Genomic DNA, 21,818 nt, shown 5'->3' with positions numbered 1-21,818 from the left:
TGCCTTCTAAGATTTCTCCTCAGTGTTGACCCGTGAGAGAACAGAGCATTCTGCACATGCAAAAGTCACAATGGCAAGGAAAGGAGAATGGTAGAGAGGATGGTCTCGGATGGAAACAGTGAAAGAGTTTTTCAAGCTCTTGCAACATCTCTGCCTTTGTGATGTGCCATCAAGGGACAGACTAAAAGAAGAGCAATGATGGCAAGAAATAGCAGGTGCACCTTAGCAGCCTGGTGCAGAACTGCTTTTAGCAATAGAATCAAGCAAACATATCAGCCTTCTTTCCAAAGGTTGTCTAGCCCAGTGGCGCTTCCTCCCATCATCACGCCAGCTGTGACGATTGATCTGAAACCACCATGTGGAATTCTAGTCTCTCTCCGTTAATTCACTGCACAAATTTACAGACTTATCAGTCACAACGATAATCATCACAGACCAAACGATCATGTAGCAGCTTGGCATAAGCCACTTGAACTGACTGAATGCCTCAGGCTATGGTCAGTCACTTTACAGACACTACTTTGCACAAAATATTTTAACTAACAGGCTAGCCAAACCATGCCAAACCAAGAGAAACTAATTTGCTTCATAAATCTACATCCATGTCCATGGAAATGCTTGCATTTCTCAGATATGGTCCTTTTGGTGTAATGTTCTTACCTCCACTGGGTAACGCCGTCCATTGATGCTATGCTCAGATCCATCAGATCCATTGCTAGGGCCCCAATGAAACTCCACTTTCTCTGCCTTGAAGCGCCCTGGTAGTCCAGCTCCCCGAACAAAGTAATCATCCTTCAACATAATGGCCACTGGAAGAAAGACAGAAGGGACGGAGCGAGAAAGGGTGAGTGAGTCATACATCACTGAACAGACAGCAGAAAATTGGTGTCCTGTTGTTGACGTGAAGGCAGATTTCAAAGAAAGCTCGAAAACATAATCAAAGTGTTTGTGAGGACACATAAGCAATCTGTTTAAGGTCTGAGGAGATGCAGACAAAAGGATGTATTCAGAGGACATTCTAAATGCAGATAGGTGTTTGTTTTTTTGATTTACTCAAACAAGGCAATTTCTGTCATTTTCCACCAACCTCAGAGGCAATCTCTCAAATGAGGGGCTAATTTGCAGAGCAATATTGTTCTTTTCAGCCAGTTCAAATGGCTCCTGCATGTCTTTTGTTGTTCCGTCACAAGTTGCTGAAATATGGTGAGAAGAGAGTGGCCTTCTTTTAGATTAATAAATTGTTCTGAAAGGATTCACTTGTTCCATTACCATGGCAGCCACCTCCTTCACATATTCCATCAACCATGACTCTGAGCCAGAAGCACTGCATACACATGATGATGTGTTTACATAGCCAACTTTTTAACTCTGCACTTTTTGAAATGCACAAATAGTTCTCTGAGGTTGGCAAATCCTTCAAGGTTAGAGTCTTGCAACTTGAGACATAAATGTAATTGAATTTGTGAGAACAAGGACTAAACTCAATCAGATTTTCAGAGAGGTTGTAAACATGGCAGCAGATTTATTTGTTAATTTGAACCACTTTAGTTGGAGGCTAAATTGAAAGTCAGCCACCTGAAAGACAATAAACAAATCAGAGGATTCACTGTAAGACTTTTAACTACAAAACTTAGTTCCTGAGAGTTGCTGTGTGGATTTGAATCCATGTGTTTGATCAACACTGATGGGAACCATGTCAGACTTTAAACCTGGGGATGCACTGTTCACATTCTTACTACCAGTCCTGATCATCAGTGAAATCTGCCAATCTGCTGCTGATGCAATCATATCTAGTGTTCAGATAAAGCAGCTGGTTTGGTGGTTGGTCAGTCTACTTAGCTCTGCAGTGTACTGAGACTTCCAATAGGTGGCAGCATAAGCTGATAAAAGGGAGCACCAAAGTCTTCTTGATTCAGTCATTCAGATTCACTGTTGACTATAGCAGTTTTCATTGCTTTTGTTCATTTATTTAAAATCATAATGATATCAGGACATGACAATATGAATCAATGTAGTCAGGCTGATTTTGTTGCTGACGCTCACTAGCGTCTCTTCCAGGACCTGGTGTATTTGCCTGTCCATGTTCATCCCTCAGACTCCAGCTGTTACTTTGGTGAGACTAGCTACCAGTAGAAATGTTGGCCAGATCCAGAGGCAGGAGCAGATAGGATTTGAATGTGATAGAGTTCATCACATCAAGTTTTGTCTGAGATGCCAGGCGAGTAGTAAACCTCCTTAAAAAAGACAGAAAAAGTAGAATTTTTTTCCACCAATCTTTTGTCCTTTGGAATCTAATCTGCATTGTTCAGATATGCTGACTGCATAAAAAAGGCAGATTTCCCCCTAAATGGCTGCAAAATGACTCATAAAAATGTCCAAACAGGGACACTGTTTGTGCTAAAGTGCTTTTAAGGGGTGCATTAAACTAGTTGCATGTGTTTGGTGAAATAGATCCCAATTCCAAAAAAGTTGGGGCACTGAGGGAAATGCAAATAATAACAGTTTGCAATAATTTCAAAAACTCATAAACCCATATTTATTGATAATAGAATATAAACAACACATCAGATGTTGAGCCTGATACATTTTACCATTTAATGAAAAATAATAGTTCATTTTGAATTCGATAGCCGCAACACAACTCAAAATGTTGGGACAGGGCCATGTTTTCCATTGTGTAGCATCCTCACTTCTTTTAGCGACAATCTTTAAATGTCTGAAAAGAGAGGAGATCAGTTGCTGCAGTTTTTAGGGGAGGAATGTTGTCCCATCCATGTCTGATGTAGGATACTAGCTACTCAACAGTCCCAACTTTTTTGGATTTAAGGTTGTAAAGTAATGATACTGAGGGACCCATACATAGGATTTGTGTTTATGTGCACCCAAACCTGTGCATATGGCACTTGGGACTGGCACAAATCTTGTCTCTGAGTATGGAGAGCAGTTCTGAGTTCTTACTATTGTGCAACTGTTATTTATTGTGTTCATTAATCGTGACTCGGCTACTGTGTAAGAATCTCAGAGTGCAGTGGGAGAGTTGAGTCTGTCTAATGTTGTGCTGTATGCTGTTGTCAGTCCTGACTGATATTCTGCAACCACTCTCTGTGTTTAGACTGTCTCCCCAAGTCACAAGTCTCCCCAAGTCACAAAATGTGAGATCCACAATGTGCAAGAGACAGCACTGGACTGTTCAAACTGTCGCCATGGGCAACCAGAATATCAGTTTTACCATCAGTGAAGTCCATTACGAATACACAGCCTGAAAACCTTGGCTGTCTGGCAGCTGTAGTTTATTTTTCATCCAAACTGAACAAATCTGTGTAGGAGCTGAATGACTGGAACTTTTCTACAGAAGATAAAATGAGAAAATATTCTGAAACTTTGAAACTTTGGATAATGACTGAAAGGCATCGTGCATATCCCAAAAACAATGTCTTAAATACCACAGGGCTTTTTTATGCATATAGCACTAACAGCTTCAGTTAAAGCAGCATTCAAAACGTTTTCACACTTTTTTTTGGTCTGCAAAAAGGGCAGCTTAAGCTAGACAGGAAGAATGAAGAGAGGTGTGGGAGTCACCAGTCTAAGAAGTCACCAGCAATCATTGTCTATCATTGTTTAAGATTATCTGCCTCTGGGAATAGATGCCAGTTTCTCAGTGGAACCAGCAGTTACTGAAAAATGGTTTCCAACTGTTCTAATGGTGTAAATGCCATTGAGGATCCATAGCATCCCTTGGAGCTGCGTCTGTCAAATTTTTTAGAGTCTCATTTCAACAGAAATATAAGTTATAAGTTAGTGGCTTCACTCTGGCTCACTTCAGGGGAAGACCCTTGTGTTGTCCTGCCTTCTCTGCCTAAACGGTTTTGGTTTAGCTTCCTGAGTCAGCACCCAATAGAATCAGGAGGGACATCACTAACCTGATCAGAAAACTCTGCACACCCGAGTTAATTAGGCATCAGCTTATTTATGTGGCTTTTACTCTAACATCTCTTTCTCCTCTCTCTCTCTCTGGCCTCCACTATTTGACTTGGTTTTGTTTGCACTCCATAAGAGCCTAAAATCATCAAAACAATGCATTCATTACTTCCTTTAGTTCTTTTTTCAAGACTTTAACACTTACACTTACTTTAAGCCAGTTCCTGACGCCCTGATTTAATAGCTGATTTACTAGTTTACTAGAAAATAAGAGGTTATAAGTTTGTCCAAAAACATCATGATGAAGATCTCTCAGGTCTGTCCGAAAGAGAAAGAGAAAACAACTTTTACAAGTTTGAACTGAGATTTGGTGGATCATTTCTGATGCATTTCAGCTAGTGGTTGGTGGTTCAATTTTTGATGCATAATAGATTGTTGGAAGCACTTTTATGCAGATAAGTGTTTATAGCAATAGCTTGGAGGCAAAAACATTTCAAAAACTCAAAACTTTTCCATGAAACATCCAGGCTAATTGCATGCAAATCCACATTCCATTGACATGAATGTTAGCATGAAAAAAACTGTGCAGCAGGACCTTCATGGAATGTGTTTCCAGCTGAGCTGCTGTATGTAAGCCTCACATCACCAAGTCCAATGCCAAGCATCAAATGGGGTTGTGTAAAGCACACCAACACTGGACAAGGCGGGTGGGTTTGGTGGACTCCAGAAGAACATTGATAAATAACATTACTAAACAAACTGGGAAATAGCCTTGGTTTGATGAGTTCCCTGTGGAAGAGCTTGACTGGCCCACACAGAGCACTGACTTTAACCCCACTGAAAGCCTCTGGGTTGAACTGGAATGGAGATTTCAAGTCAGGTCTTATAATCCAACATCAGTACCTGACCTCATAAATGCTCTACAGAATGAATGGGCACACAGAAACACTCCAAAATCTTGTGGAAAGCCTTCGAAGAAGAGTCAAGACTTTTTTAGCTGCAAGACTCCATATTAAAGCACATATGTTTCAATACAGTGTCATTACATTCACTCTTGGTGGAACGGTCAGGCATTTGAATACTTTTTGTTCATAACTGAGTCCTTGAAGCACTTGTAGGTAGTAGTACAAGATATACAAATAAAGGATCACATAGATACTGTATACTCATAGCTTTAATTGCAGAGAAGCTAAACCTTTTTCTGTATAACAGTTAAAATTCTTTCTTCCACAGAAGTTAAAGAAGTTGAAGTTAAGTTGTAGACTAAACTTGGATTTTGTTCTGCAGGATCTGGGGGGTTAATCCAACCCCTCCCTCCCTGCATGCCTTCACTTTTCCTTTACCGCCTCACAGCATCTCCGCCAGGTGATCCCTTCACAGATAAAATGCTCATCTGTCGTTTAGAAACACTGCAGTTTCCATGCATAATTTGTGGCAAGAAAGTAGGGACATTTGTCTTGTTAGCTATGCATTATGTAGCAGGGGGAGAGGGAAGAAGCTGCGCACCATTTTGTTTCGCAGCTGTTGTTTGTGTTAGCATTTTTACACGCTTCTCTACATGCCGCGGCACCCCAAATCCTTTTAAACGCTTCTGTGCTGAGGTTTTTACTTTGCAGGTGGCCATCATTGTCACATCATCATCATTATGTCTTTTTTCTCCCCTGTGCAAGCTTCCCGGGAGGGAAGTGAGGGATGGTATGAGTTGCTTAAAGCATGCGATGCTCTGCATCAAATCTACCAGGGAGTTTTTTTATATTTACAGTGCAGATGAACTCTTTTCTTTCTCTGTCTCACTCTCATCTTTGTGGTTGAGCTGGCGGGTGTCATCTGTGGTGATCCTCTACCGCAAGGTCAGTCGGTCGGCCCAGTCCCAAAGGGGAAAGACCGTGTTCTCCTCGCCTGGTTGAGCGCCATGCACTAAGGCAAACGGATGTCTCACCGCTCACAGATGCACTGCTACTGTCTCTTCATGCTGTTACTGAGAGAAGGACGGGACATTTACCCACCATGTGACCTAAATGAGTGACTGAGAATTTAAGAATTTACAGATATGAAAGTAAAGATGTGTTTTTATTACCATTTCATAAAAAAAAAAAAAAAAAAAAAAAAAAAAAAAAAAAAAAATAACATTATTCAAACAGATCAGAGCAGTGTTCATATTCTCAATTTCCTGATTTGGATTCTATTTAGAATAAAAAGATTTAATTGATTTTTATAAGGCTTTTTGACATTATATAGAGATAAATGAAGATGAGCATGAAGAGTTTTTATTTTGCATATATCTTTAAATAAAGACAAGGGTCCTTCTTTTCTTTCTAAAAGTGTGTAAATAACTTGCGTTTTCATTAAGGAGGCTTATTTTTGTCCAGTTAGGTTAGGCCATGTATGAGAGCATATTAAAGACTTCACCTTATCAACCTTGGCTCTGTACTGCCAGCACCAGGCCCAATCCCACCAGTGACACTCAATAATGCTCCAAAGGAAAGCCGCCACAAAGGAGTCCTGTTGGCACCTTGCCACCAGCCAGCGCCCAGGCCCCAAAAGAGCATAGCAAGGCCAGGAGGACCAAGACTCTGACTCATGCTGCATGCTCAGATATCCTGAGCGCTACATTGCCCCGCCCAGCAAACCCCACTGCTTCATATGCAAGGCCAAGTCTGCAGCCGATCTCAGTCCTGCAGTTCGTGGATCAATGGACCCCTCCAAGGTTATTACACTTAACTAAGACCGACTAACTATAACTGAAACTAAACTTTAAAAAACTTTTTGGTTAAGTGAAACCAAACAAAAACAAGCCTTTACACAAAAAATAGACAAAAAAAAAAAAAAAATGCATTGTGTGCTTACAAAATTAACTAAAATAAAAATACAATCAAAGGAAAAAAATCCTTAGTTTTAGTCTTTGATGCAAGAACACTAAGTGACATGTACACCCAAATCTGGGGAGTCTAAAATTTCCTGATTTGATTGAAGAAGTCTTCACAGACTTGTAATTTTAGGTCTTCAGTTCTGTTGAAATCATATTTGAGTAAATGAACTGAAAAATGAAGGGCAGCCGTTTTGAATATATTAAAATTGTATAATTTGTTCTTTTTTGGGCCTTTAGGGACCTCAGCCCTCAGCCCTCAACGAAAATGAAGCATTTTACAAAATTAAAACTTATCTTCACTAACAAACCAGCTGTAATAACTAATATGAAATAAACTAAAAAAAAAAAAAGTCCAAACGGTTGCTTGTTCAGCTCAGTTGGCAGAGCAGGTGCCCATAAACTGAGGCTGTAGTCCTCAACACACTGGTTGCAGGATTGATGCCCGGTCCGGTGCATGTCTTCCCTGCAAGAACTTGACTTGGTGACAAGAAAAGTCCAAAACTATTATGAACTTGGAGCATTGCAGCAAGCCACCAAAGTAGGTAAACTGCTTTACGTACAACTTCCACAGTCCCTTCATCTACATCCACAGATCCGATGGCATCCAAGACATCCCCGAATGCCTGGATCCCTGCCTGCACCAGTGGTCCAGCACCCTGCACAGCAACCTAGGATCACAGCATCATCAGAATCACACCACACTGCACAACACACTGTACCAAAATACAGGTCAGACATACAGGCCTTTGTTTCTAATTCTCTCTGAGAAGTACTGTCAAGTGCATACATTTTAGGCATGTAGGGTATTAAACATTCATCATGGGCCCTATGCACCACATCCTGGGGCTGGAGAGAGGGGGGAGGATGTCACACATATGTCACTAGGCAATCAATGTCAAGTTCAACAGCATTTCTTGTTTTTCTGGGCCTTTTAACCCCTAGTGATACTCCCAGAGACCACTAGTGTTTTACGGTCCCCTGGAACATTCAAAGCAAAACCAGGGGCTCATAGCAACTCTACTTCCTGTCTGGACGGTACTCTACGACAGTGGTTCTCAAATGGGGGTATGTGTACCCCTGGGGGTACGTGAAGGCACTCCAGAGGGGTACATGAGATTTTAAAATATATTCCGGCTATTACAGAAAATAGTGCTTTCTATGCATGTCAGGAGCGACACGATTTTGCGAGTATATTAAATACATTTTAAAATCACATTCGTGCTGCGAACGTCTGCGGTGTGTTTTCTCTGTCCTCTGATAAACAGTGATATTTATTGGAGTGGAAGATAAAAGGTTTCTCCCTCTCTGTCCTTCATTCCATGCGTAGCGTGGCACTTTTACGCACAGCCAGGAGGTCGGTGCTGTTTAGTTTCACTGTTTCATTCACTGTGCCAGCCAAGTGTGTAAGAGGAGGGACTGACTTTTCATTCATTCTATGTCAAATATGATCAATAAGAGTAATGGGACACAGCTGAGGGTCGCTGCGAGAGGAGTTAACTCCCCTACAGCGCACAGATTGTCTCACCTGTTTGTGTTCCAGACTGGTCAGATGAGTAATTTCAGTGAGCTGGTTGATCCGTAGCATTCATAAGTCGTATGTCTGAGGTCAGAGGAGACTGTGTTGGTAAATATTTCACTGGAATAAAGTCCTGTTAGTTTAGAAACAGCTCCAGATGTGCGAGAAGTGCATTTGTGCTCATGTGGACATGTCAGGCTGCCTGCTGCCCGTCTCCCTCTCTACCAGGCTACATGAGGCAAAAACACAAGAACTGACTACAGACAGATATGAGAAGAGGACAAATATCAGGTGGTGTTAGAGAGGAGGACGTTTTTGTTCCTCTGTCTGCTTTAAAAATTGGCACCACCACCATGTGCGCTCATTGGAGCAAAACTTTGAAAAAATATCTGCAGCTATGTCGAGCTGCGAAATGGTGTTACAGGTGTGGAAGCTTGCATTGATTGGCTACAGGTTCGAAATAAATATTTTCTGTGAATAATTTGCACAAAAACTTTGCGTCTGGAGTGTAAGGACTTAAGTTTATGAAGTGGAGTATATATTTTGTAAATTAATTAAATTTAATGACCCTAAACCCCCCTGAGTCCCCCCTGTTGGCAGAATGGTTTGACCCACACTGGAACTTGCCTGTCAATCACTGTATTCACATTCTCTCCATTTATAAAAAGGTTTATGATTTATTTTTGTGAAGAAATGCTGATCTATAACTAAGTTCATGATTTCAGTTTGAGGGGAGGTCTTTATTATGATCCCAAAAAGGGACACTGAGCTGTCTTTTTTGTAATTAGTTGACTATTTACAGATTTTTAGTTCTTTCTAGCTCTATGTTTTCATTTCCAAATTGTTCCAGAGAGACCACTGCAGCCGATCAGCGTTTTGCACACTTCTGGGTTTAAATGGTTTAATGCCTTTCCACTCACTGTTTTCAAAACATTCATTTGAACTCCCACATTTAGTGATGAGAAGATGTGCCATGAATTTAGTCAAGCATTTTTAACATTTAAATGTTTGAAAAAAATATTTGTAATTTATAATTGTTTATCAGTTACAAAGTTTGATAAATCAGACGGCTGTCACAGAACTCTTAAATGTCTTTCTTTTTGGCCAAAAAGCTTTTGCGCTGTTTAGGGGGTACTTGGCTGAAAAAATACTTCACAGGGGGTGCACGACTGAAAAAAGATGAAGAACCACTGCTCTCGCCATGATACTCGCCACATCCACCTTGTACGCAAGCCTGAAGGTGTGCACTTTGTTTTTTCTTTAAGAGATTATTTTCTCATGCCCCCTGGTAAAATGCAAGGACATCCAGAGCACGACCTGGATTGTGTCAATCCTCCTTCACGCCCATGGGGCCTTCAGGCAACTCAAATTTTCCCAAAAGCTCTGCACAGTACTAGTACAAAGCAAATATAATGGCATATCCATAGTAATAGTCTAAAGTTAAAGGTTTTATAAAGTGATGGCTATCTGAAGAAAATAAAGTGGTTTAAAAGGGTTTATTGAACTGCATACATTTCATTCCCTTTTCACATATAGCATGGAAATTCTGGTAATTTCTTGCGAAAGTACCCCTTTGTCTTGGGAAACCAGCCTTGTTATCCTGAGAAAATGTGCATAATAGGCTGAACTCTTGAGAAAGTGTCTGAAATGTTCTTGTTATCACAGGAAAATTGATTATAATAAGAGGCATGGATATGTGTTCACCAAGGGCTTCTGTGAATTGCTGAATTTTTTTCCAAGCACTTATTTGTGACCAACTAAAAAGAGCTTGGTGACACACTTTTGGGTCCCAACCCACCACTTTAGAACCACTTTTAGAATACACCAACCTATCAAAGGGGGCCAGCTCTTATTTGCCACTGCAGATGAAAACACCGGTCCCAATAAGGGGCACAGCCACAAATTGAGTAACAATTCATGTTATCATTTCTGTATTTAGGAACATTTCACAAGCAAAGCTGTTCCCTTATGTCAAATGACTGTAACAGAAGGAGCTTCACACTCCTCAGAGCCTCAGAGCCTCAGAAGTCATCGCTCCAAGAGAAAAATCAAGAAGAAGACATTAAATTTGAAATTACCAGAATTTCTCAGTCATGTGATGGATTCAGTATTAGCATACTCAGAAAAAGGAGCCACCATAACTTCAGCTCCTGGGGAATACAGATGAGCATGTCAACCTCGTCTTACTCTGTGTTGAGTCAGTGCTGCACACTGACTGCCATATTAAAGGAACATCTGTTGCAGACATCTCCCAGCATTGATGTATTTGATCATTGCTTTTCCATTACTGAAGCCTCACCCTTGCTTTCAACTTGAATGCAAATCAGCTCTCTGAAATCTCACGACTTGAACCCCAGGAACTCATAAACAGCTGCAGGAGCCACATTTGTAATTTCAATCTCCATTTCCTCGCCTCTGTAGCTGTTTTGACAGCAAGTTGACATTTGGCTGAATGGATAATTAATGCTCTGACTGCAACAACAAATGGTACTGTTACATGCAAAGTTAATGAACAGCCAGCATTATAGCCTGTTTTACCCAAACATTTGGCAGATTCAAATGGTCTGTGATGATGATGAGCCGGTATGGGATCCGAAAGACGGAAGCAGTTCATTCTGACAGAGACTGACACAGTGTGTGGCTCACATAAAAGTACAGTACAAATGAACAGCATGTGTGGCTGCTGCCATGTTAATAATACAAGTATGCATGAAGCTGCTGTGTATAAAAAAAGGTGATAATAAATAGACAATGGATGACTCTACACGTTGATTCTCTCAGTTTTCTGTGCTTGAAAAGGTTGGCTTCAGTACAGTTTGTACAGTTTGGGGTAGTAAACCCTGATCTTCTTTGTGCTTCCAATGCCAACCATAAACTTACCATAAAATAGCACATGCTCTGTTTGCAAAGTGATTCACACTCCTGAGGACACTCTTGAGCAAATCCCCTCCTTTATAGTCAATCTTTTTAATTCCTGCATGTGCTCTGATCTCTCTAGCACATGCCAGAAGTGCCCCATCCACTCTTCTCTGCTGGCAATACATTCCAAGTCAATTTCCTACAAAAGCTGCTGCAAAACATTTCAATCCATGTAAGGTGTTTGACCCAGGCCCGCCCACAGAAATGATTGGGCCCCAAAAAAAACGAAAATGGGCCCTCCCCAGTTGTGCTTTATTGATGATGTCATTGGTGCTAGCATCCTAGCTAACAGTTTTCTCTTTTTGGAGCTAAACTGAGTGTCTAGCTAACATTGTGTTCAGATGTTGGCATTGCTTAATTGATTGGTGCTACTTTTTAACCTGTTCACCACTTTTTCCATCCATTATTGCCACATCTTTTTGCTGGATTTTAAACAATTTTTTGAACTTTTTGGAACAAATTTGGCAATATTTTTTGCAGATCTTTGTCCTTTATTTGCTATTCTATTTTTTGCCAATTTTTTGCCACTTTATTTTGGGTTGGTTTTACCACTTTGGGCAGATTTTTGTATATCTGGCTATTTTTTTTTTTGCCAATTTTTGGCAGGTTTTTGACATTTTTAGTCCTTCCATGGCACTTATTTTTGGCCTTTTTCACTTTTTGGCAAATTGTTAATTTTTTAGCCTTTTTTGCCACTTTCTTGCAGATTTTTGAATGTTGCCCTTTTTAACCACTTTTTAAAATAATTTCTTTCATTGTTTGCCCTTTTGACCCCTTTTATCCATTTACGCAACTTTCTTGCATGTTTTTGTTATTTTTTATTTTGCCAATTTTAACCAAAGTTTCCCAGTTTTTGGCCAATTCTGTTAAGTTTTGCTACTTTTTACACATTTTTGGAACATATTTTTTCCTCTTTTTACCCATATTTTGTGGTGTATTGTGAAAATCATGTTTTATTTTTGTGGACTTCCGGTTTCCAGCTTCCGGTTGCTCCTGTGTTGTTGCCGGTAACTTGTCACACGCTTCCCTTGAGGTTCACCATCCCCCACGGCACAGCGGAGAGTATCGCACCTGTGGCGTATCACCCAATTAGTCTCCCTTCATGAGGACCTGGAGAACTCTCTGCTGTGCCAGGGTCTCGCTGACAACTCACCGCGGTAATTCTCAGCTCTTGGCCTCCTAGAAGACTACTAGTTGACTAAGTTTAACTCGTGCTTCCAGTGAACATTTTTGGATTTATCTTGTGTACTTACCTGTGGATTTATTCTAACGTGTCTCTCCCTTTTTCCTCCAGTGTCTCACCTACCGATCACCTGCAACCAAACCATAGCATTCTCTCCCCCATGAAGACTCTCACTCCCCAGACCTGTGGATTCTTACCTTTACCTGTGCCATTAAAACCTTTAAAACTGCATCTGTCTCTGCATTTTGGGTCCAACTCACACCACACATAACATATTTTCTGCTTTTTGACCCTTTTTTGCCATTTTTGCCACTTTAAAACATTTTTTGTCTGTGTTAATTATTCTCCTCATTTCCAGAAAAGAATTGTCTCAGTTTCTTCTACTAAATTTTCTGGTATCCTGACATTTGTGCATACCTTGCTATTAGGGCCCAACCTATATGGAATTTTTGGGGCAGATGCCGATACCGATACTGGGGGCTAAAAAGAGCCGAAAACCGACATACTGGCCAATATATGAAATAAGAACATTGAAACACACAGGACATATATTGTACATGAACACAAATTCTTATATTTATATTATCTTTGTTTATATCACAAAGATGCAACTTAGACGACTTTAAAATGCTGTATAATAGTCTTTCATTTGAAAATAGTGGACAGTTGCATTTATCATTGTTTATTCTCTACTCCTGCATCTCTACTCCTCTAAGCAGTAGAGACGCAGATGGTTAATTACATCTCCCACAATGCTTTGCATGTCAACAAATATGGCTGCCCACTGAAGAAAGTAAAAGTACATGATTGAAAATGGATTAAAAATGGATAAAAAGACACTTAGTATTGGATGTACTGGATTTAAGCTCCAAAGACCTGAAAAGTCACCAAAGTTTCAGGCTCACTACAACGGTGTCCTTTAGAGCTACAGAGACATCGATGGTAGCAAACAAACAGCTAAATGGTCAGCTTTCAGAGGAAAAAAAGAACAAGTTTCTATGACTTAACGGTTCAAAAGTTATCAGTGTTTTTATAAACTGTGTCACGTATTGTTGTATAGAACAACACTGTCCTCAGAGACTGCGGAAAGTCAGCCAAGTTCCGGGCTCGCTAGAAAATGTTCTGTGAGAGCTACGAATGCTTGGAAGACATGATTAGAAAGGCACAATGGAGAGCTTTCATGGATCCGTGCTGCGTGAGCTCTAAGGGTTAATATATCGGCTACATATTGGCCGATGTTGATTAATCTGTGATACGCTATAATCGGCCCGATTAATCGGCCCGCTGATCAATCGGTCGGGCTCTACTTGATATGAAGTCTGACATTACTTTCCTGTTTATTTAGTTCAGTGCACCCATCCACACTGTTAACATCACCAGTATTAAGGTAGTTCTGTTTTAAGGGAAGGGCTTTACATTTTGAAAAAAAAGGGTTTATTGTACTTCAGCATAAATAAACATAATTCATGTTTTGTTGCTTTGATAAGTGGTTATTATTTAGGTAAAAAATAAAATAGCATCATCACAGCTTAACTTGATAATGGACCGTAATTATGCTGATCTCCATGGGCCCCTCTGTTTGGCTGGGCCCGGAAAGCTCTTCCCTTTATTCGGCCTTTGTTTGACCCAAGTAGGAACGACAATGTACAAAGCATCTGGTTAGTTTAACAACTTAATGCCCAGACTCCTGACTATGAATCACATCACTTTATCAACATTTTGTCCAATCCTGTAGCACATGCCACAATTCATCTGTCAGGCAGGGTCATGCAGACAATGGGACACCATGAGGGAAGACAAGATTATTTTTTTTTCATAAACTTTTTCATTTCCTAATTTACTAAACCATGCTAGAAGCCTGTGATCATGTGATCTCTCTTCTCCAGCTGCTCATGGCACCACTCTGCTCCTAATGCTCTGATTTACCAGTAAGCAGATGTTCCAACCCTCACCTATGGTCATGAACTCTGGGTAATGACCAAAAGAATACGATCACAGATACATGCAGCTGGGGATCCTCAGGAGCAGGGCCTTGGAGATTGGGCGAGGAGTTCAGACATTCAGATGGAAGGAGCAAAGCGAGGTGGTTTGGGCATCAGCATGCCTCCTGGTTGCCTCCCTTTAGAGGTCTTCCAGACTTGTCCATCTAGGAAGAAACCTTAAGGAAGACCAAGAACCTGCTGGAGCTTCTTACATCCTCTCTGGCTTTGAAACCCCTCAGAACCTCAAGAGGAGTTGGAAAATGTCGCTGAGGAAAGGGATGTCTGGGTCGACTTGCTTTGCCTGCTGCAATTATGACCCGGCTCCTGCTGAGTGGAAGGAAATGGATGGATGGTTGGAATGAAAAAAAATCAGCTGTGTCTAAAAAAACATGGTCAAATTTTAATTCCTGGCCAAAAAAAAAAAAAAAATGTGTCATAGCCATTCCACTAGAAGTACCATGCCCACCCTATGGCTCTGAAAAACATAGTACTTTTGATTTGAATAGATGATAACAAATGTGCACATAAAGGAGAAAATGAGCACTGTGCCATGCCAGGAGCTGTGCCAAAAACAGCTTTACTGCCACAATCAACAAAGAAATGGAGATGTTTGAAAAATACTACAGCCAGGCTAAATGAGCACATTTGACAAGCATATGGCTTCATTTATATGTAAACATTAGTATCACTGAAGAACCGCGGCTTTATTAGAAAGGATATTTGATGATATAAGGCTGACTCAGGATGTCACAAAAAACATTTAGTCTTAATTACTGCTATTTTCTGAGGCATGTGACTCCACTTTAGCCAGCAAACCCTTGACCTACATTCAGTTTTCTCTATTACAACAGAGGAGCAGTCTCACTAGTCAGCAGCAGGTGGAGATGACTGACAGCACACCTCATATGAGGATACTGGGCTGTACACTGAAGTGCATCTTTAAAATGACCTATATGTGCATATATTTCATTATTTGTATCGACGAGAGGATTGAATGGATTACAAAAGTATGACTGTAAATAAAAACAGGTCTAACACCACCAAAGCCAAGCTGCTGCTAATAACAAATCCAGAAAACATCCAGAATTAGGGCACATGGTGTGACAAAGAGGCTCCAAATGAAGGTCCTCGTGTGGTCTCACAGAAGCTACAATATTCATTTACAGAAAGTTTTGAACAACAAACAAATGATGTTATATTTAGAGAAAACAGGGGCCAGAATGAGCTCAGCGACTGTCCTGGTAATTGCCCTTTTACATTATGCAAGATCTCGTGTTTATGTGTTAACACTGTTGTAATGGCAGCCTTTAAAAATTAATCTGGATACACCAAAATAAAAATACCCTTCCTTTAAAAAAATCTGGCTCCACCAACTTTAATGCTAATCCTTATACAACTGCTGCCACTGCTTGTTGAATACTTCTGTTTAGCTCCCACATGCACAATTTAGAAATGCCTGTTAAACTTTTCAAAGAAGGCACAAGGCTCTCACATTTTACATTGCCCAATTAAAGACAGAAAAACCCACAATAGTTACTGAAATAACTAAGAAATAATAAATAACAGTTTTACTAAAAAATTTACTTTTAAAAATCAGACATTGCCTTTGAATTGTGGTTTAACAGAATCACTTTTAAAAACAAACTAATCAAACTGGCTTGGACAAAAATGATGGTGTCCTTAATATTTTGTTGCACAACCTTTTAAATCAATCACTGCAATCAAGTGAATTCTGTAACTGTGAACTGGACCACTCCTCATGAGCAAACTGCTCCAACTGTTTCAGGTTTGAAGGGTTCCTTCTCCAGACTTCATGTTTCAGCTCCTTCCACAGATGTTCAACAGGATTTAGATCAGGGTCATAGAAGAGCTCTTCAGAATAGTCCAGGGTTTTGTTCATATCCATTCTTGGCTGTTTTTTAGCTCTGTGTTTTGGCTCATTATCCTGTTGGAGGACCCATAACCTGTGACTGAGACCAAGCTTTCTGACACTGGGCAGCGCATTTGGCTCTAGAATGCCTTGATAGTCTTGAGATTTCATTGTACCCTGCACAGATTCAAGTCTCCCTGTGCCAGATGCAGCAAAGCAGCTCCAGAACATAACCAAGCCTCCTCCATGTTTCATAGCAGCTACAGTTGACTTTTTTTGTATGCTTTATTTTTGCTTCTGTAAACATAGAGCTGATGTGACTTGCCAAAAGCTCCAGTTTTGTCTCGTCTCTCCAAGGGGCATGGTTTTTGTGATATGCTTTTAACAGTGGAGTCTTCCTCGGTCGTCTTCCTTTAGGTCAACTTTGGCAAATCAGTGATGGATGGAGTGTTTTGACACTGATGTACAGTGCTTAACAAATTTATTAGACCACCTGTCATATATGTCTCAAAGACCATCCAGCATCATGAAGTGCTTTAATGAGGGATTTCAAACTGAATTCACCCAAATTTGAGCCGGCTCATTGGGCTTCTCTGAAAAGTCAGAAATTAATCAAACATAACATTCAACCACTAAAACTCATTTTTCTGTTCAAAAATGCAAGTAAATAATTTGACATATTAATCAAGAAATATTAATGTGCTTTATTATTTTTTCATTTTTTTTTATAAATCAGTAAATTTGAAAATTCATGGATAACAATAACAATTATATTTCAGCATTAAATATATCATTTGGGTTAAAGAGCTTCTACATATTGGTGTATTAACCATTGCATAAATATAAGAAATGATTTTGGTAATTACCAATGCTGTTAATTTAGGGCAGCTGTGGCATAAATCCTACTTTGGTTAGGGTTAGGGTGGTCTAATACATTTGTTAAGCACTGTTCCTTGACCTTGAAGTTCACCTCTAATCTCAAGTTATTCTGGACTTTTTGGTTGCCATTCGTATTATCCGTCTCTTTGTCATCAGTTTTTCTCTTGTGGCCATGTCCAGGGAGGTTGACTGTCCTGTGGATCTTAATCTTCTGAACAATATGGTCAACCGTAGTCACAGGAACATCAAGCTGCTTGGAGATGGTCTTATAGCCTTTACCTTTAACATGCATGTCTGTCATTTTCTTTCTAATCTCCTGGGATAACTGTCTCCTTAGCTTTCTGTGCTCCATGTTCAGTGTGGTACTCACCATGATACCAAACAGCACCGTGACTACTTTTCACCCTTTAAATAGGCAGACTGACTGATTAAAAGTTTAAAGACACCTGTGATGCTAATTTCAGAACCTCCATTTAACATTTAGCTATTATATTACATCTTTTCTAGTGATACCATCAATTTTATCCAAGCTAGTTTCACTGGTTTATTCTTTAAAATGATTCCGTTGAACCACAATTCAAAAGAGATGTCTGATTGTCATGTGTTAAGTTTGTGTACACTTTCATCTAATACTTTTGTTAGTTTTCACTTATTTTAGTGACCATTTCAGGTTGGAAAGGAAAGGTAACACTCATGTCAAAATTGGTATTGGCTTAAGTGAATTTAAAATATAAGTATATTGAATTATTGGCTAAAAGTCAATATCCCTGGTATCTCTAGTCCCCAGGTGATACCAAACTGGTGCAAATTTCCCTGTAGAGCACAGAGGACTGCATTAAAAGGTGGAAAAGGGGTATGATATCACCATTAATATGATTATGCATCTCTTTTCCGGCACAAATAAGGGCTGAAAGGTTTAACAGGAAAAATGTTCTGCTTCCTTGGTTGAAACTTTAATGTGAAGGCCGTCACAAGCCTGTGTAAGGCTATGAAGAAACAGCTCACATCAGATGATTACAGCAAAATTACTGGAAACAATAATCCTCAAACGCTGCTCTGCCTTTAAGGCTCAATTACTAATGAAAGAGTGTGTTTTATATAATTATCAAAATCAGGGTTCAAAAACTGCAATATTGTTTTAGGTTTTTTGCTGTTGAGGGCTACAATAGTGGTTAGCACTGCTGCTTCACAACAAGAATATCTGGTTAAAATCCTGACTGGGCTGGACCCTGTGTGGAGCTTGTATGCTCTCCTACTTAATGCCTCGGCTGCCTCTGGATACACCAGCTTCCTCCCACAGTCCACAGAATTGCTCACTAGGTTAATTGGTGATCTAAATTGCCCACAGGTGTGAGTTCCTGAGTGTTTGCCTCTGCAGTTCAGCCCTGTGATTAGCTGATGACCAGTCTCACCAGCTGGGATTGGTTCCATCCTCCCGTGTCCTGAATTGGATAACTGGCATAGATCAAAGATGGAAAGGGCTGTTGAAGGGTTTGATGGCAGCTTCATGATGCTGGAAAGCCGTTTCTGTCCTTGGGCTAAGCTAAATACCGAACCAATCAAATCTAAAATCCTTATCCTGCTCTGCCAAAAAGTAAGTGCATTTTCAGAGATGTTTGTCCAACCTTGATCTGGATGTTGTAAACGATGATCCTAATAGCCTTGCTATCATCATAAGACTAAGAACAGAAATATTAAAATTTTTCATCAGTCAAGCCAGACTAAAAATGTGAAGCACTTTGGATGGATTTTTCATTAAATGAAAGTACAAGGTCTGGATCTTTTTGCCTCATTACTTTCAGTTGAGTATGATGTGTACAAATATTTTCCAGCTAAATCTAACACAAGTTGTCCTGATCCAATGTCAACAAGGACTGGATGAAAGAACCAGCGCTTCTGTTTGTTGCGGTTTCTCTCTCATTAAAGCAAACAGGAATGCTTTTATTTTTACATGCAGCTAGATCTTTTGTGGAGCTAAAGTAAAGCTACAGACAAATTGGCAGTTTATTCAAATGTGTCATTACGTTCAGGAAATGATGGGCTGTAAAACATTATTGTGGCTAACACACAGCTGTGCTCCGGGCAGCACTCAACAAGCTGTCCACAGCCATGCCAACCACCTGAAGCCTCTCTGACCTCTCAAAAGCTTTTCAACTTCATTCCTACACGCAGGCGAAAGGATCATCCATCTTACTGACAACCTGGAATTATGAAAAATACCAGCGGCTGACAAGAAGGGTCCTCGAGATGCAGAGAGGGCTGCATACAGATGGCCAGGTGCACAGTCCTACAGGCTCTGACACCTGCCATGGCACTTGTCCTAACACAGATCCAGCGTGTCTGAATGAAAATGGGACGTGTAATCTTCATCATAAATGACTTGCTGCATATTGCAGCTGTCTTGTTTTATAACCGTGTGTAGGGAAGTGATGCCACAGATGTTTGACATGCAGACATCTGCCAATAGGAGCGGATTATTAGAGGTGTCACTTCAGCTTTGTGGTCTGATGCAGCGTTATATGATTACAAACACGATGTCAGAAAAAGCACATCCTCTCTCTGAAGGAAGGGCATGACTGCTTATTTCAGGGTTTGTGACAACATACTTTTATCTTTGGTGTATTATACGCTCACTGACAAGTGAGGTGTCAATGATAGGAACAAACTTTACTTTGGATGATACCTGTGTCCATAAACAGTGCTTTTAATGCTGACAGCAGCCACAACCTCAGTTTAAGAGCACCTCTCACCTGTTTTTATTGTTGCTAGGTTACACATTCCTTTATTGAAGGAAATTTCACTGAGAATACACGACAACAACGGCATCAGCCATTTATCTAGACCTTAAAACTCCATATGTTCAAGCGGGATGCAAGTTCCACGCTTCATGACATCTGCTGCCATTGATTGATGTTTTTATGTTGTGGTGACCTTGGTCACCTGATTGTGTCACATGATGCTCCTTTTGTACTTAAGCGTGTTTTTTATCTGCTCATTATGTCCTGATGAGGACTTTTTTGAGTCGAAACATGGAGACATCCCTGTTTAATAAAGGATTTTTACTACATCAGAGTGCCTCAGATTTTCAGTTCTGACTGCCGTCTATTTCATCTTATTATGGACTTTTATTGATAAGTAAACAGGCAAGTCATTGCTCCCCTTTCTGCAAACGATATTTTTGTCCATTTCCTGAAGAGCACCTGATCCTGACGGCACAGTGTTGGATACTTTGACCCCATGTAGCACTCACCAACCCCTTTTGTTCTTGAAACTCCACCCTTGAAAAGACAATTAGGTTAGTTCATCTTCTGCATAAGTCCCTCCCTTTCTTCTTTATGATTGTTCGGCGAGGAAGAGGTGACACCTGGGCAGATTAACTAAAGAATTGCGCAGCTTTTTTTTTTTTTTTTTTAAGTTGTGTAAACAACAACAACAAAAAAATGCTAGCGTCTTACTCATAGAGCATGTGCAACGGGGAAATTCATGCCATCTGCACACAAACTGCTCAGCTGTGCAAAAATGAACCTGTCCACATGTATGTAAATGAGGAGTAGGAGGAGGAATATCTAAAAAATGACACACTTAGAAGTAAATCAGCCTCATAACATATAGCAACTAATCTACAAGGGTCAGTGCTAACCACGATGGCTGTAAAATTGATGCAGTTTTAACACCAAATGAAACCAGGTATTAAACTGGTGCTGTTTCTCTCCCCCTCTTGTTTCTCATGCCTCAGCCTAAGCCAGTTGTTCCCAAGATCAACGTTTTATTAACAACAATGGACTGTTGAACTTACAGGACCTTGGCTTGAGTAATTTCAGAATAAAATGTGCTATAAAAATGAAACAAATAATTAGCCATATATCTTACTCTGCTGCTGTGTGCCCCTTGACATCCTGAATATTAGGATTACATGATAAATTACTGATCTACACAGCAGGAAATTTAAAACAATGTAAAATGAGTTCTCTCAGCTCTAACTGACCAATAACTGATTTCCAAACATATTAGTTAGGGTCTAATAATGATGTCTAACAGAGGTACAGTTGTGCGTGCACTGCATTTCCCTTTTTTAACATTTTTTTTTTCGAAGTATTTGAGTTACAAATGTATTATCTAATATTTATCTAATGCATGTGATTTTTCTGCATGTCTCACAAATGAGATCTCAGTCTGAAAACTGTAATTTCCCTTTTTTTTCCCCCATTCTATCATTGTGGTGTTGGTGATCTAAGTGCACAGTCACTGACAGGCCACTTTACCTGTAAAAAACATTTGCCAAGTGTGCTTGGAGGGCAACATTTGTGGACGTTTTATTCATTTATTTAGATTTATTTAACTAGGAAACCCTCATTGAGATTAAGAATCTCATTTACAAGACTGTCCTGGCATATAGATAGAGCAAATTCTTTAGTGGATTACTTGTGAAAGAGGAGCTAGGAGGAGCATAGTTTTTGTTTTTATTGCCATGGTATCAAACAGTATTTCTTGATAAGTTTAAATGTAAGGTTTATAATTACAATGTTATTCGATAACATTACATTAAAAAAAAACAAATATTGTGTATTCCCATTCTAAAAAAAAATATAAGATGTTTTTTGGTCCCTATCACCTACACATAGAAAGAATTACATCACAAAAGATGGAAGCAGGGAAATTTCTATCTTATGGCCTATAAGTTG

The 21,818-nt window shown here is 39.9% G+C and overlaps 1 protein-coding gene across 1 annotated transcript in view; it reads right to left on the bottom strand.

Moving 5' to 3' along the window:
• The window catches only part of LOC121507021 (receptor-type tyrosine-protein phosphatase gamma-like), a 769,028-nt gene that overhangs the window by 246,399 nt on the left and 500,811 nt on the right, over positions 1–21,818 (bottom strand). The window contains exon 4 of the mRNA XM_041783136.1: positions 661–809. Coding sequence (XP_041639070.1) covers positions 661–809 — 149 coding nt within the window. The remainder of the gene's footprint in view (positions 1–660; positions 810–21,818) is intronic.

The sequence above is a fragment of the Cheilinus undulatus genome, linkage group 3 (assembly GCF_018320785.1).
Source record: "Cheilinus undulatus linkage group 3, ASM1832078v1, whole genome shotgun sequence".
NCBI lineage: Eukaryota > Metazoa > Chordata > Actinopteri > Labriformes > Labridae > Cheilinus > Cheilinus undulatus.
This window is presented reverse-complemented; position numbering and strand designations above follow the sequence as displayed.